This window comes from Lepisosteus platostomus, chromosome 11 (genome assembly GCF_059453375.1).
Source record: "Lepisosteus platostomus isolate fLepPlt1 chromosome 11, fLepPlt1.hap1, whole genome shotgun sequence".
NCBI classification, from domain to species: Eukaryota; Metazoa; Chordata; class Actinopteri; order Semionotiformes; family Lepisosteidae; genus Lepisosteus; species Lepisosteus platostomus.
Genome location: NC_142621.1, coordinates 28,125,023 through 28,142,465, shown reverse-complemented (window position 1 = coordinate 28,142,465; position 17,443 = coordinate 28,125,023). Strand labels below are relative to the sequence as shown.

Here is a 17,443-nt window from a genome sequence, read left to right as displayed (position 1 = left end):
GACCCCAAGCTTCTCTCCCTGTCTGTGTGTCTCATGGAGAGCAAGTTGGGGTGTGTGAAAAGACAAATTCCTAATACAAGAAATTGTATATGGACAATAAAGTGATGTATCTAAAATCTCATCTAGCCAAGCTGTCAACAGTATCAATGAGTTGCTTCTTCCAGGCTACCACAACCCTTTGTGTAAAAAAATGGCGCCTGCTGTAGGTTTTGTTCTAGCGTCCATAGATTCCACTTGCGACCTCTGCTCCAAGTTTCACAGTTTCTGAAGAAGTCTGATCACTTGACCTTCACGATGTGTTTTTTGGATTTTGAGTTGAAACTGGGTTCCCTCATCATCCTCTCTTGTCAAGACAAATGCAGGACATTCCCTAAGCCCAAGAATGGATTTGGTTGCACTTCACTGTTTTTAAGTCCATAAACACAGTTTCCCGTGTTTCTCATGCTATACTAATGCTCCTCAAATTTAGCTCCAATCATCATTTCACTCACTTTTGGAACCCTGCAATCAATGAGTATTATCCGTGTCTTGATTTAATGTTGGAAGAGTTTTATTAATAATCTGTGAATGAGATGTCCAATTTCCTCAAGTACAATGGTAGAATATGGTCAGGCTCCAGAAATGGATCTTGCATGCTTCTGATACTTGTAAAAGACAAACTTCATTTTTAGCTCTTCTGTTCCAGTATTACTCTGTTTCCTCAGCCTGAGGTGCAAATGGACTAATGGACACCCTAGTTTACTTTATTTCTAACTTTGTAGAAATTTGAGGGAGCGTAACAGAAGAGTATAAAGGTCCTGAATTTCAAAAACTTTATAATAGACTTATTAATAAAGTAAAACCTTATTTTAATTAACATTTATTTCTAACGCTTACATATTCTCTTAAAAGTCCTCATGGTGGAGACCAGCTGATAATGAACATTGTCTGATGTTGTTTTTCCTTTTTGTTGACCTGCTCTTGCACTTGCATATAGTTAAAACTGTAAGCCATTTACACAACGTTAAATAATATTTCTTTGTCTTGTAGCAAATACAAAACAGGTTGCATCTTTAAAGGGGCCCAATATCTGTGTTGTGTGTTATCTGTGAAACGTACTATAGTTAACAGCCCTGTTAAAATGTGCTGATGCTTTCTGAAAGTCTTGAGACTTTCTTTAGGGTGGAAAATGTCAATGTCATGGAAATGTCAATATTATTCATCCCTTATTTGTTGCATTTCTAGTTTTTTTTTAAGTATACTATAATCAAGTAATTTGATTCATAGGTCTATATCTTGTTGAGAGCTTTCAAGTGAAGTTACACCTACCTATACTGCTGCAGACCACTTACTTCCAGTTCCAGTGGAATAGCCACAAAGTCAGCTGATTAAATTAACCCATCAACAAAATCATAACGGACAATTTCAGGGAATCCCAGCTCATTTTAAAACGTGACTCCTATGTCATCACTCTATGAACCATTGGTTCTTAAATCCAATGTATTATTGGATTAGCTGATGCAGAGGTAGAGCAGGCGCCTATAATTGTGTGTTGGTTATCTTGTTTAGAATGGATTATAATTATTTTACGAGGAATAGGGGGTTTTCGTCTGATTGTTTGAAATGCAAAATGTTTTACATTACGCTTATATTTAGTCATTTTAACGATGAACAGCCTTGGCTAGAAAGTTTAATTGCAAGATATTAATTACTTCTGGCTAGATATTTGACACTTCACAAACCCCATGAAATCTGGATGTCGTTACGGAACCCTTTGTATAGCTGGGGAGGATGTGGTTGTTGCTTAATATTTCAGGCCAGGGGATATGTTAAATATGTCACTATTTAAATACAGTTGTGTTTTATTATAATATTTGGTTTTCAAATGCTGTATTTGACTTTTTCCATTTTTAGTAGGGTTTCAAATGTGTAGAGTAACATGATTTTTCCGGCAACATTTTCTCTGTTGTATAGCTTCTTTATTGTAAAGAGAGCTCACCAAATATACAGCTTGCTCATCAAGGTCTGCTGCATTTTTAATGAGGAAAAGTATCTGTTAAGGGTTGCATAAAGGTATTATTGAATCTCAAAACTTTGAAAGAGAATTGAACAGTGGTATGTCTGTGGACAGTGTTTATAATCTTTTGAATGCTACTGTAATATGAAAATGAGGTGATGCAATAGTATTGGGAGTAACATTAAAAAAAGTGAAAGAAATAAATTACTCGAAGGTTAGGAATGTAGGAATTAAAGAGAATAGCTTGCCACCATGTTTGCAATTACACGGGAATACAGTCTTTGGTGCTGAATGTAAAGTTGATACGTGAATGGCCTGTGAGCCTAATCAGGAGTGACATATCTTTAAACACACAGAGCAACCTGAATAGGCTTAACAGGTGTTTTGGGTGGGACTAATTTTTTTGTGCCTGTGCTGTTGCGCCCCCAGCCAAGAGGCACAGAACCAAGGTGATGGGATGGGTGTCTTCAATACAGCTGTCAGCAGTAATTATCTCACGCTCACAGCCAGACACCCAATCCAAACACTGCCACTTCCAAAATAAAAGAGAGAAAGCTCTTTTCTGCATCACCGCAGCCTTTTTCCTGAATGCAAGTGTTAATTAAAAGAATCCAGAAAAAGAGGTGCTGTCTTTTGTGAGTGGCAGAGCGGATAGGTCACTGAGGTTAACCTCCTCTGCTGCTGAGCCAATCTGACGAAAGCACTGGGAAGCCCCACTTGTCTTTAGGAGGCCTGGAGAAGCGAAGGTCAGGCTTTGATCTGAGCAGAACTTTTTTCAGAGCCTAATCTGTCCTCTCCTTGAGAGGGGAAGTGATAAACTGATATACACTTATTAGGGGCTTTCAAGAAAGTTTTTTGGCAGGGTTGCACATACTTCAGCATGTCGATTCTCACATTAAATACCTGCAGATCCTTTCTGGAGCATGTCACTTTCAGGAGACATGGCTTGACCTGATGACGACAATGCAGATGGTCATTGATTAAGCATTCAGGACTGCTTTGAAGTTGTAATAAAAGTAGATTTTAAGTCTTTTTAATAGGCTTTATTGGGATTTTGGAGCATTTCTTTTGTCTCATCATATCTCACGTACTGTGCTTTTAAACCCCCCCACTTGTAAAGTGGCAGGTAGGTAAAACCTCTTAATTCTGAATTCATGTGAATAAAGTTATAGCTGCTCTTCACTTTTGTGCACTTTGTTCCAAAATGCATAAAAAACAGTGATGTCTGTGTAATTTGGATGGCTTTTTTCCCCATCTTCGTCTGTATGTCTGTAACAATATTTGGAACAATTTATTGTTAGAATTAGTGGAAGTTTCATTGCAGAATTTTTTTTTTTTAAAAACCTACTCACAGTTGGTTTAATCTCTCAGGACCAATGGTGCTCTTTAATGGACATATAAATAAGACATGTACTATTATTATTTTTGTTTCTCTTCTCCACTTTTATACAAAACGGTTTCTGTTTTAGCTGGCTTCTCTGCTCCACAGGCCCTGACCAGGAGAGTCTTTTTATCCCTGTTAGATCAGGAAGGCCAGTCCAGGCATGCTGAAAACCTGCCGTGCCACCACTCTCTCAGCAGGGAGCCCAAGCGACTGCATCTGCTTCCTTCCAAAGGACAATTAACAGGGCTCAGGATGGAAGTGTAAAATATACAGCACTAATCGGAGCCCTTCCACACAGGTCAGGATGGAGGCCACTCAGGTCGCTCTCATGTGGCAGGTGCCTTTTCTGAGTTTGGACAGCAGGCAGCACAAGTACTTCTCCAGATGGGCATGAAGGTCTTGCAGACAAACCCTGGATGCTCAGTGTGCCATAGATTCCTGAGAAAACTGAAGCAAAACTGATCTTCAAACTCAGCTGGTTTTATATGTATCTATTGAATGTGATCCTTCTAATGCAATATGATAAAACAATAAAATATTAATGTAGGAAATAACAGGAGTAAAGTTATATTATGACATTAGTAAGTGCTGTAGTTAGGGTGTGAACTTTCCTGTATAGGATTTTGCTCTTACAAAAGTTAGAACTGATTAAATTAAATTTGCAGTGTTGAGGGTGCTTTATGGTGCTTTATGATTTGTGTTGGAAGTGGTTGGTGTTGATAATAGACATTATCTCTGACTTCGATTTTGTTGTGCAAATTTGTGAGAGCATGCAAAAGCTCTCCTTTATTGTGCTTTTTTCAATACATGACATTCTCCAAAAATTGTTTTAAAAATCCAGTGTATTGCTGAAACACAGCTTTAAGTTTTAAGATATCAAAATGTACTGTAGCTACTTGTTACTAGTAAAATCTTGGCATTTCTTCAGAATGTAAGTTTTCACTTTTTCCTAAAGTTTTAATTCAAAATCTTAATTCTTAAATTCCCAAACTTTCATTTCATTAATTTAAATGTACATGTAAATCATTATAAAATTGAAAAAATCCATCGTTTACAATGTTGTCCATGATTCTGAGTGATTTGAAGTTCTGATATGAACTGATTTCATATAGTTGCACAAATTGAACTGTAGCATACTGTATATTAGTCATTTGGATATTTAGTGTCATTGAATGCCTTTAAAGGCCTGGATTATAGTGATCCTTACCCTGCCCATTCCTCTCCCTTGATTGGCTTCAGGTAAGGTTGTAATGAGGGTGTGTAGGATTGAACTGCATGTTCTTTGGTTCTGATGTTTTCCATTGGAATTGAAATCGAGGAATTGTTATGGCAGGTTCCTTGATTGTTGACCAGTGTACAGTATATAAATGCTGGATGAAAAACCGAAAAATTGAAAACTAGATTTTATGGCATGTCATACAACTGAGTGGGGAAAAAATAAGTTTTCTTCATTGTTTTGCTTCTGTGTTTGATCTGATAAGGAGTGAGATAGAAAGTGATTTAACACTGCAAATCAGTTCTGTTAAGTGTTCTTCCTCAGTACAATTCAGCTGAATGCCAATGTAATTGGGAAATACTTGGTGTTTAGGATGGGTTTTAATCAGATTTGAAACACTAAAAAAATACTATCTTGTCATCAGAAAGTCTTGAGGGACGTATTCTTTGTTCTTGGAATGCCACAGCTGTAATGAAATAGAAACATTGGCTGTTCTTCCTCTTTCCTTACCTTACAACTTCGGTCTGGCCTGTATCTCTGTGGTGATCTACAATGGAGCTGCAGTGCCCAGAGACAGGTCATTGTTCTTTCTCACTCTGCAGGGAGGCAGTGCTGCAATTAGTGTCTCCTCAGGCTTGGCAAGCGTTGGAGCGGGATAGAGAGAAAAGAAACTCTGATTCTTTCTGGCTTCTGTTCCAGACCCAACAATAGCCATCGCACTGCATCCAAACTTTCGGAAACTGAATCTATCTTTATTTTCCTGTTCATCAGTCTGGTAAAAAGATGGAGGCTGCAATCGATGCTAGTGTTCCTCTGTTGTCTGTCAAGCCTGATGGTGTCAGGCAACCATTTCGCTGTGATGTGAAAAACAGCAAGATCGACAATGAAAAGCTGACATTAAGTTCATTCAAAGCTTCTTGCCCTTTGTGTTGCAACATTATCCCCTGTTAGGACATCTGTGGTTGATGTGTTAGGTGTTCTGTTGTCCTCCGAATTAGCCGGCTCTGAAGAGCGTGATGAACTGTTGAGCAGAAATAATACATGATTAATTTTTTTCATGCGAAGGGAACAAGGGAGTTTACGGATTTTGTAGTAAAGACTCTGTAGTTTTTAAGCTGTTTCATGTCTTTTTTTTTCAGTATAAATTACATACATCATTCAAAATATTTCGATATAAATCAAATTAACATATGGACATTTATATGGACAAAAAAAGTGCATATTATATTGTAAATACTGTTTCAATCTCTGTGATTAGTCCCTGATTTGTTTCCATGTTAATGAAGTAACATGGAAACACGAGTAAGTTGGTCAAAACATTTTTATTAATAGCTAGTATTTACAGTATACTATGTACTCTGCCTGCCACATACTTGAAAAATCATCCTCTAACAGTTTTAACAGAATGGCTTACGTGGGTGGGGAGTCTTAAATTTAATATTTACTGTACTTTGACCTTAGGGATGTTTTAACGGGGAAGTGCAGTCCCAATTTCTGAAGACAGGTTGTTAGTCTCAGTAACAAAATAAATTAATGACGGCATCTCAAAATTTTACAGATTCTGAATAATGCACAAAATCGTGAACATTGTGTAAGCACTATATAGTTGCCATGTTTCTATGGGCAAGAACAAGAGGTCACACGAATTGCAATGTGAAGCGGCCCTTCATACTCACTAGTCACTGTAAGGACTAATGTAATGCGATGTACAAGTGAATAAGTACAGATGCGCAGCAGACATAACACTGCAGAAATGTTCCAACATAATCTGCATTCAGAGTGAACAAGTAAGTTGTATTTGTCAGCCAAAACCATCTCGAACTTGAGAGCAGTATTTCTATTGGTTTTGTTGCCTCGTTGTGAATTGCAGAATATAGTGCTGCGCGTACCTGGATATTTAGTCTATTGTGTGATGCATATAACAATTGGAGGTTTTACACGTTACTGTACATATTACTTTCTTTGTGGTTTGATATGGACTCATCAATGCTGATTTTTCTAACCTAGAAATATATAAATAGCATTGCAGTTCTCTTAACTTCACAGTAGGAAGGACAGCCACTCTCTGTGGTCATGCAGGCAGAAATGATCCATTGACAAGAAACATCATAGGCTGGAGCTATGCTAATAAATGATCACCTGAAGAAGGCTCCATAGCTGAAACTTTGTGTCTCTCTTCAGCATCGAATAAACCCTTACCTGTTCCTTTGCAGCCTATGCATGCTGATGCAGCTGCCTACTGAACTAGACTAATAAATGTACTTTAAAAAAAAAATTAATCATAATACCTTTAGCCATTTTATGCACTTATACAGTATGTGTTAAGTTACTTTTTTGGTGCAGCAGTTAGTATAGATAACATAGGAGAATGTATATTATTTTAATGCTTTTATATTTGCATTTATTGTATTATGCAAAGTCTTCCAAGGTTCTTTTTCTTCTTGCGTAGTGATTCCTATGCAACCTTATATAAGTGGAATATATTCAAAGTGCTGCAAGGTGCTCTTTGACAAGCTGTCACCCCTCTCCCCCACATTGGGTGAGCTCTGTGTGCGGCCAGTGCAGTACAGTGTGTGGATGGGGCTGTCTCAGTGAGCTTGAGTGTTAGTGTAGAGACAGGGACTGGGCAAGAGTCTGGAATTCAGCATTCGAAAGGCAAGAGTCTGAAAGTTCTCCCTTCCAACCACTGAGAAAAACGCATACCTTACTGTAGACAGAACTATTAGTTTAATTTTAACCCTAGGGGTATATGCAGAAAATGTAATTTTCCACATATTTCCCACACAAGCATAGGGAGAATATAAAAGCTCTACACAGGTAGTACTCCAGGAATTGAATGCAGGGACCCAGCGCTGTGAGCCAGCAATGCTGACCACTGCAGTACTGTTCCACCGTCGTTATCCTTTCACAAAGTTTAATTTTATAACCCATACAATCATTGGCTCTCCCTCCTGCTTGATTATGATTCTTTATCATGAATGCAAAGATGACTGAAAAAAAACCATGCCAGGATGTGCACACTCTCTGTTGTGTTGAGCTGGTTTTGTCTCAGGATGTATCTGGTTGTGTATTGTGCAGTGCAGCCATTGTGTATTGTGCAGGGTAGGCTGTCTTGGATGCTCTTACATTGCTTCATCAAACTCGAAATCTCTAAATCACAGCGGCTTCATTTTTAGAGGCTCAATCCTCAGAGCCTAATAACAAACAAGGTTTTTGTTATAACAAAGTCTTGCCTGGTTTCTGTTAAAAACACTTTTGTGGTATTGAACCTCAAATGAGTTTTGGCTTTTTTTTTCTTCCATGGCAGACAAATTATATTTTTTATAACTTGGAACAATCAAAACCCTGAATATTTGCTAGAGGCCTGGGAATAACAGTGCATTGTTGTAGTCCCTATAACTGCAGATTAACTGTGTATAGCAGATGGCACACTGATTATCCGAACCCTGTTCATTTGGCAGAGCTGTTAGAATATGATTGTTGTAGCAAACTACTGTGTGAGAAACAAATTTGCAGAGACACCAACAGTTACTCACATTTGCCCAAACTGTACATACTTTCAGTTCTAGTTTTTGAGCTGGAGTGAGACGACGGAGTGACTAATGCCGTTGATTGTGTTCATTTATAGAGCAGATTGCTGCTGTTCTAAGGAATCTCAACGTTTGTCTTGAATGAATGTCAAGAAACAATATGGTATTGAAACACTCATTGCATTGTCTAGGTAACTCACCATTGATTTGATAAAGACATTTCTCTCTGCATTTGAGATAGTAACAGCAGCTTTATGTTGTGAAAACCCATCATGGTATGTAGGACAGTATCCCACAATTTGTGGAATTGCAGTGTTTCAATAACTGTATGTGAAACCATCCCACTAAACTCTGGAGTTGCTGTGTAATACTCTCTGGTAAGTATGCCAGATTTAAAGTAATATTAAAGGTATGTATTGCAGTGCTGCTTTCTATGAAACATCCATTTTCATGGTGTCCACAGCATGGCTTGTGGTGCTAATACAGACACAGCACTCCTGTAGCTGATCCCAGACCTTTTTATATAGAACTTAAAATTCTCACCTGAGGAACCTGTTCACACTTCTACCTGTCACACAAGGTATTTATAGTCAGAATTGTACCAGCTTCATCTAGATACACTTAAGAGTTGGTGGATGAGAAGAGAAGCACACGTTTAGCTGAAAGAGCTCTTGGCACAGTGAGAATTGCACTGTGGATGAGTGGGGTGTCTATTTTTAATGAGTCCCTTCAGTGCGCCTGCAGAGTGACATTTCAGATCTGTTTTGTCTGCTAATTAGCAGGCCAGACTAAAACGAAGCAGGTGCTTCAGGTCCTTCCCACAGGTACATTGGCCTATCTAGACAGGAGAAAAGGCCTCTTGAGTATTATAACTGGAATTAAAGAAAACAAGGTGTGGGGGGGTGTTTTTTTATAGTCATGTAAGAGTTATTGTTTTCTGAAGACCTTCCGATTCCGTTTAGGAATTAAAAGCTCATTGGATAAAAATTGTGGTGAAGGTCCAAACAGATCAAGACATCTTCTGAAATAGAGGTGATCACTCCTGGAAGCAAGTGTTCTTTAGCTCTAGTGCCCCAATGTCCATTAGCATGCTTAAATCATAGATCTGAAGATCCACACTTCAAATCTGGTTGCATTATATTTGAAATGATCAATAAACAAGTGAATGTCTTTGTGTGTTGGCAATGGCTCTTGATTAAGAGAAATGGCACTGTCTTTTCACAGATAGCACCATGTTTAAACAAGCAGTTTGGTTGACACAAAACTTAACACAAAACTGAGAAGACACAAAAAGGTAACAGGGGCGTAAAGCAAGATGACAAACGGAAGGAGACTGTTTGGCCCATTTTACTCGTATGGTAGTTAGTGGATGGAATTCATCCACCATCTCGTTGAAAGGGTCCAGGGTATTGGGTTCTACACCATGACCAGGTGGCTTGTTCCATACTCCACATTCCTTTGGGTAAAGAAATGCCTCCTGTTCTCCGTTTTAAATGGACCTCCACATAGTTTCACTTGTCTTCTGGTTTGCGTTTCACTGTTGATTCTGAAGAAATCTGCAGGGTTAATTTTGACAGTCACTTTAAGGATTTGGAATACTTTTTATGTCCCCTCTCAATCTTCTTTGCTCAAGAAAAAACCAGACATGTAGCAGCTGATCCTTGTGTGTCATGACATTATACGCAATCAGTAGACCGATACTTGTACAATAGATAGAGAAAACAAATATATAAACTGTAAATTTCCTCTTACTGGACATGCATATGTTTCTGTGCCAAGACTCTGCACATGAATGACTGAATTAGATTTTAAACATGAAGTACTTTTTACATGTCATTTTTGTTTATTCTCCTTTGAAACATTTATGGGGATAGTATTTGAGATGGGCTAGCTCTGAGCGGTTTTTACTTAGATTGTTTGGTTCTCTTGTGAATCGTCCCTTTTTTTGTGCGTGTGTCTTTACCTGGCTTATATTAATCTTTTCTCTTAAGCAGTGGGCCAGCTTCCCCATTTCTTTTCTGAACCTGTGATCATATGGACTTTGAGCAATTTGGCTGGAGTTGGCACTGTTTGGCAGTCGGGTTTGGGGGAAACCCAGGACTCCATGTTGTGGGGTGTTTGGGTTAGGATTGAAGAGTGGATACAGAATGTCAGAACAGGCTTTCATGGTACCCGCTGGCTTTGACAGCAACCAGATTGATTTACCTCCCTTTTCAGAGAACATTAGCTTTGCATTAGAAAAAGAGTTGCTAGTTTGATAACCTTTTTGAAAGATTTACTCAGTAGTTTGTTCACTGTGTTGCTGACTACACGTTGAAATAAAACTTAATGGACCCCTGCAGAAGTGGTTTAGCGATGAATTACAAGAAAATGTTTTATGTTAAAGAGTTTGATTAATATTAAACCTCTCTGGCCTTTTTTATAATCTTTTATTTGCAGTGGCTTTGCAGTTTAATATTATATTACAGTGCAATGGACCAGACACCTTTCTTACTATTCCCTGTGAGCTGTTTATTTTTCCAAAGGGCACCTTAAATCAAATTCCAATGAATACAAGGCATCGTGGACCATTAGTAGAATTACCCGCTTAAATAATTCACAGGGTAAAAGTCTTTCTAGTCGTAAAAAAATATCTATGGTGACCAATATAAAAATTCCTTATTGGGAGTTTTTCCCAATCTTAAAGATCCCTGATTTCCAGTTTGTCTGACAGCTGGTGAATATATAATTCTTGGTCAGAGAATGTGGTGGTGTTATAAGAATACTCCTTTTTAATTTAGCAGGTTGCCACTTGATTTTGAACCAGGTTGCCAAGTTCCACTCCCTGCCACAGAAAGTTTTGCTGCCGGTTGTTTTTTTGTGAATGTGTTTATAGATCATTCAGAACATAAAGGGCATTGACCTGGCATTTCACAGTGGCCACCAAAGCCTCTGTCCTTCTCTCTGAAAGAAGACTGTTGCTTCTCATTGCAGATGACATTGGCAGCAGCAGGCATCAGCTACCCCTGCCACCACCTGGTTGTGTGTCGGAGGTCCTCTCCCACCAACACCAGGGAGCAGTCTGAAGAGGTGAGCCAGGCACTCCTATCACTCCCATGGTGCTCTTGTCCACTGTACACACTGTGTGCACTTCAAGAGACCATGATTTGTGGGACGTTTTAAAATGATGCTGTTATTTTTATATATTCCACCCAAGGCATAAAATAAAAATGAAGTGGTGTCATACTATTTCTGTTATATTCCTTGAATCCAGGTGTCACAGCAAAATATTTTTATGGTCACAAAGATATACTCGACAAGTAGTCAATGACAACAGTCAGTGCTTAGAGTGTCAATTGTGTAGTAAGCTGGTCATTGTTGACAAGTCTAACCTCTCATTAGTAAGTAGTTTGGAGTCTTTCTGAGATTATCTTATATCTGGAAGCTTATGATTCCAAGTGAATTTTTTTTAGACAGCCAGGAATCCTCTTTTAAACAGTGGATACGGACTCCTGTGTGGGTGTAAGTTCATATAGTCACCATAGCCTTTTAAAAACAACAGTAATATTCTTGCACAGAATGCAAATGAAAAATTAATGTATTTTTTATGTATGTAAACACATGCATATGAACCTAGTCATTATTACATACGTTTTTGTAAAGAACACTGATTATGTGAAGACTAACATGAAGAAATTAGTTAATATTTTTACAGGACTTTCCCACTGGTTTCCCACTGAACCACCCTGTGGTTCAGACATAGTTTTTTTTTTATTTTACTGGTAAGCCATTAATATTTCGCTTTTCATAGCCTCAAGACTCAAGACTGTTCTTCTGTACGCTTTATTCTAGCTTTGGGTTGATCAGGTATTTAGGAGTAATGCAGAGCTTTTTCCAAAATGACCAAAATCAGGAATCAAGTCTATTGATATTTCTTGGGGAAAAAATTGGAAAAATCAGTATTGCATTGCTAAAGCTTTCTCCTGAGGAGAAAGTGAACTGGCAGTGTTTGAATTTGACTTCGTAATTAGCAGTACAGTACATCACCACAAGGACCCAATTACCAGTATTTGGTTTGCCTTTGGTTGTACTGTTAATAACATAAAAAGCAGGCCTTTAGATCCTTCTCATTCATTGTTATAAGCAGATAATTGATCCAAGGAACCCATCCAGGTGATTCTTCAAAGCTGGCAACCTGTCCCAGACATCCACCACCCTTTTTGCAAAGAACTGCTTTCTGTTTTCAGTCTTGCATGCACTACCTCCTAATTTCCTACATGACGAACATGGTGGGGTGCAGGAAACTACAGCTTTTCTTTTGTTGGAAGGTTTGCATTGCCTTATGCCAGAAGCTCCCTCCTCCCTCTCCTGACATGGCGGAAGGAAAGAGCTGCCAAGTCTGCCTAACATCTTTCTGTGCTTTCGAACAGTGTACAGATGTTCACATGGTGAGTGACAGCGAGGGGGATGATTTTGAAGATGCCTCAGAATTTGGAGTGGATGAAGCTGAGATGTTTGGGATGGGGACTTCGAGTTGTCGGAAATCTCCCATGAGTAAGTGCTCTGTCTATCGTAAGGGATTATGGGAAAGACACCAGTGGTGTCGTTGTGTGTTGTCTCATTTTCTATGCGACTTGTTTTTTTCATTTTGCCTCAGATGTTCTTTTGCATGGCCAAGGATATAAATTACTAACAAAGTACAGGTAGTGGGGAAAAAAAATTAAATTTGCTGATGTTTCATGAGCAGCAATGTCTAAGGTTATGTCAGTATGTACCTAGAAGGGAAAACCATCTTCTGCACAGGGCAACAGTGGGCAGAAGCTCATACTCCAGGATTCTGAATTCAAAATTCAAGACAAAACTGGTGAGCACCTGCAGATCAGTTAACTGCACATTTTAACCTGGGGCACAAGCAACTGGTTTAATCAAAACTGGTACAGATCAATAGTTGGCTTGCAGTGCATGATTGCGAGCTGTGAAGGGTTCTCGTGGTTCCATGATATATTGGAATGCATTTTCCTGGCAAGGTGTGTGTGCAGTCATTCTCTCAGAAAGCACACTCAATCCTAATCGATATTTAAGGGTAATGAGTGATCATCTTAACTCCATATTGCAGCATTAATTTTCAGCATGGAAGGGTTGCGTCCAGTATGACTGCCACCATCCACGTGTGGTCACCCAGTGGTTTGATGCGCATCACACAGACGTTATGTCACTAGATCTGAACCCAATTGAACATTTATTGGTTCTTCTGGAGAACCACCTGAGACAGTTTTCCACCTCCATAATCCATGAGTGAGTTGATAATTAATATTAATTGCTTACACTTAACAGTGTAATCTGTAAGTATTTGGACACTGACACAATTTTTGTTGTTTTGGCTCTGTACTCCGGCAGATTTGAAATGCAACAATGGCTATGAAGTTAAAGTGCAGAATGTCAGCGTTAATTCAAGGGTATTTACGTCTATATTGGGTGAACCATATAGGAAACAGCCCTTTTAATACATAATCCTCCCATTTGAGGGACAGGCACACACTGCTTAGCTTCAGTGGGTTGCCAATTGTGATTTGCAGGGTGATATACCTGCTGGCTTTGATGGACCTTTTCATTGAATAATGGTGCGATATTCTTGCTGCAGAATTCCAGACACTGGTAGACTGTTAGCTACACATGGGATCCCAATGCCCTGTTAAGTGACTTTACATTGGTGTTTCCAATTGTTGTCTACTTCTTGTAGCAGCTCAACAGAATACTTGCTGCTTGTTTTTATATTTTGCCATATACTTTATGTAAATCCTGTTCTCACTATCCTGTCTCTCCCTAATCTGCATTTATGTGAGATTAAGGAAGATAAGTATCCACTTATCTTAATATTTAATCACACCAAAAACTCTTCAACCTTACATCAACAGAAACATTCAGGCAGTTAATGTATAACTGCATTTTTTTACTCTGTTACTATCTTCAGTAGCTATGCCTATGTGTTACTTGAAACACGACTTAACTGTGTTCTACTTAAGAAAGGCTCTGTCATGGCTCTTTCGGATAGATATCCTGATGTTGATAAAGTAAATTCAGTATTACTGCAGTTCATATGCCTATTAAATAAAATAGTCACGTCTGTGTTAGTCTCAAACAGAAAGAATTGCTGTACTACTTGCAGGGCGTAAAACACGAAAACACTTCAAAGCTTTACTGAGATCACTTTTACATTTGGGATAAATCTCTTATGTTTGAGAGCAATATCCTCTGCCTGCTTCTAACCAATGTATTCTCCAGGTTTCTTTTCTTCTGTCAATTTGAAGAAGTCTGAGGTGGGATTGTTTTGGGTTTATTGAGTTATTGCTTCTTTAGGTTCCTGCCTAACAGCAACTCACTTGAAGCGTGTAGTTAAGCCATGCTGTGGAATTGTAAACCTTCACCTGTTCGAATTTTAATTCCTCCTCTGTTTCAGTGCCAGAAAATGCTGAGAGTGAAGGAGATGCCTTACTGCAGTTTACTGCTGAATTTTCAACAAGGTGAGCTGACAGAATTTCAGGGAACAGATCATTGAAGAGCTCTTTTATTATTTATTTGGCTTCATGTACAGATGAGGTGAGAGTGGGGAGCTGTATGTACATGTATGTCCACATGCAAGCTGTAAAGGTAAAAAGCGGAAAATTCCCCAATTAAAAAAGAAAAAGAAGGAGGAAAAACCACACCATTTTGTCTTTTTACTTTTCTGGTATGGAATTTATCTTTGCTTGTTAGTTGAATGTACAGGTGTTTAATACTGTACATTTTAGGAATATAAAAAATACCCAGTTTTTCTTCTGTTTACTGTAGAGAGCAGTCATTGTTAGTAAAAAGGTCTCTGGAAAATAAATAATAAGAGAAACGGATCATTTATAAAAAAAAATCCTGGGATTTAGACAACTGTAGACATGTGCTATAATGGATAGAATTAAATATATAAGTAAAAAAAATTTGTACAGCTACGAAATGGTAACTGAAAGCTGGAATTGTTGTTGCATATATCATACTACAGTTCCCTCCAGACGTATTAGAGTTCCAGAGAAGACTTTACTGGGATTTTCATTGTCAACTCAAATAAGATTATTTTCTCGTGAAAAACATGACTGAGAAGTACAACTCTGAAGTATTTTACTTTTTAATAATGTCAGTTCAGTTTTATCCTTGTTTTTAGTTAAACCAACTGATAGTGTTGATCCCCATTATTTTGAAACACCAAAAGTACTCAGACAGTTGGCTAGCAGGTGTCTCTCTTTGGTTAGGTGTTTGTTTTTGATGGATAACTATGCTCATGAAAGAGCTCTGAACATGCTGTCAGCCTGTATAGCTTTGACGTTGTAGTCGAAATGAAAACCAAAGACACTTCTGTTCATAAAAAGCAGGTAATTTTTAAGCTTAAAGAAAAGAAATGTATTTAGAACCATAGCCCAGAGACTGGACATACCAGTTGAATAAAATTAAGAAGTAAGAAACTACAGGTGTAATTATCAATGAGCCCTGACAGAGTCTGTCAAGAATAACATCTGCATTTTGTAACAGAAAAATTATCTGAGCTATCAAGGAAAATGTTTAAACCAAATGTCAGTGAAATTGAGTCCAGGGGTAAAGATATCAAAATCCACATTTCGTAGAACCTGGGGACTTGAGAATCTATGCTGCAAGATGTAAACCTCTCATCAACACCATTAACAGTAAACTCGGTTAACTCAGTTAATAGTAAACGGAGGTTAGAATTGGCTTGGAAGTGCAAAGATCAGCCAGGATGGCTTTCAGATAGTTTTGGAACTAGTAAACCTATCTTATTGACAATGTCACTAAAGATTTCAGCAAAATGAACAAAACACTTATATATATAGGGTTGTGCTTCACTGTGCAGCATAAAATGGCTGGTGCAAGAATGGAGAAAAAGTGTTTAATCTTCGGCCAATTGAAAGACATTTTACGTGAAGAAGAAAATAACTGAAGAATACCCCAAGAACAGGCAAGCCGTGATGGCAGGAAAGACTTGGCAACACATCACAAATGATTATACAAAACGTCTTTTGAGCTCAGTAGATTTCATACAGTTGTTGCTTCAAAAGGGATGTGTAAATACTGACTTATTCACTTTGAAGTTGCCTCAATAATGCAAAGTACTTGCGATCACTTTGTTTACTTATGTTCACGGATATGCATGAAATTATCCAATAAACCTACGGTACTTATTCATGTTAATCTTATTACACTAATACAAATTGCTTGAACATAAAGCAAAAATAACCGTTTTAACTTGCAATGCGTTTGGAGGACAATGCATATTAAAGATTTTCTATTGGAATGAGAAGGTCAGACTTGAACAGTTCACTTTCCCTTGGTAGTGAGATGATGGTGGAAAGCTAATTAATTAAAATGTCTTCATATTATTTCAGATGCAGTACCATGAGCATTTTGTTTCTAGTTGTTTTTTTTTCCTCCATAAGAAAACAAATTAAAAAAAGTCTTCAGTCATCATTTACCTAAATTCATTACAAATGGATTTTTCATTAAGTTCTGATTTCTGATGCTTTTCATTTTTTGTCAGATGTAACCATTAAATGTTCTTTGCCTTGAACAGCTACAGAATACACAGACGTAGTGGTGTGTTTGATTAACTAGTGTTAATGAAGCAGCTTGTTTAGTGTGCTGATACCTGAGCCAGTCTGCACTGATGCCTCTCTAACCTATGGCGCATGTCCTTTTTCGTGGCTTCATGCAAGTGCTGACAGACTTGCCCTGTGTTTGTGTTGAAGATATGGCGACTGTCACCCGGTGTTCTTCATCGGCTCGCTGGAGGCGGCATTTCAGGAGGCCTTCTATGGGAAAGCCAGAGATGTGAGTATGTCCTCTCGGCGACCGTGCTGACAATGGAGGCGTCGGATACACTGAGGGCGCTGACGTTTTCTGACATTTCGCTTTTGCATCCCTCCACTGATAGAGCAGACAGAAGTAAATCTTTAATTCTGGAGAATTTTATTGGACAAACCATCAAACATAACATCTGATCTCATCTGAACTGAGAAGATACTCTTTTAATATATTTCTCGTCTGTTAATGGCTTTCCATGTTTTGGAACAGATTGTGTGAGGTGGTAATTACCCTCTTTAGTTTGATTTATACTGACAGTAGTGAGTAAAGGCACTGCTTTGATTTCTATACCTCACTGAAGCCTGCTGGATTGACTCAGCCTGTCCACCTCATCCTTGAAGTGTTTCTTGTGCTTTGTCATTTGAGATGCAACTAAGAACACCCTCACAACACAGTGCACAAATATCACAGTCTTTATGTTGAACAACTCCCTGTTTGTC

The 17,443-nt window shown here is 38.3% G+C and overlaps 1 protein-coding gene across 2 annotated transcripts in view; it reads left to right on the top strand.

Annotated features, from left to right (window-relative positions):
• The window catches only part of faf1 (Fas (TNFRSF6) associated factor 1), a 150,818-nt gene that overhangs the window by 82,399 nt on the left and 50,976 nt on the right, over positions 1-17,443 (top strand). For both annotated transcript variants that reach the window (XM_088598997.1, XM_088598998.1), the window contains exons 9-12: positions 11,100-11,195; positions 12,536-12,659; positions 14,563-14,626; positions 16,889-16,970. In XM_088598997.1, coding sequence (XP_088455123.1) covers positions 11,100-11,195; positions 12,536-12,659; positions 14,563-14,626; positions 16,889-16,970 — 366 coding nt within the window. The remainder of the gene's footprint in view (positions 1-11,099; positions 11,196-12,535; positions 12,660-14,562; positions 14,627-16,888; positions 16,971-17,443) is intronic.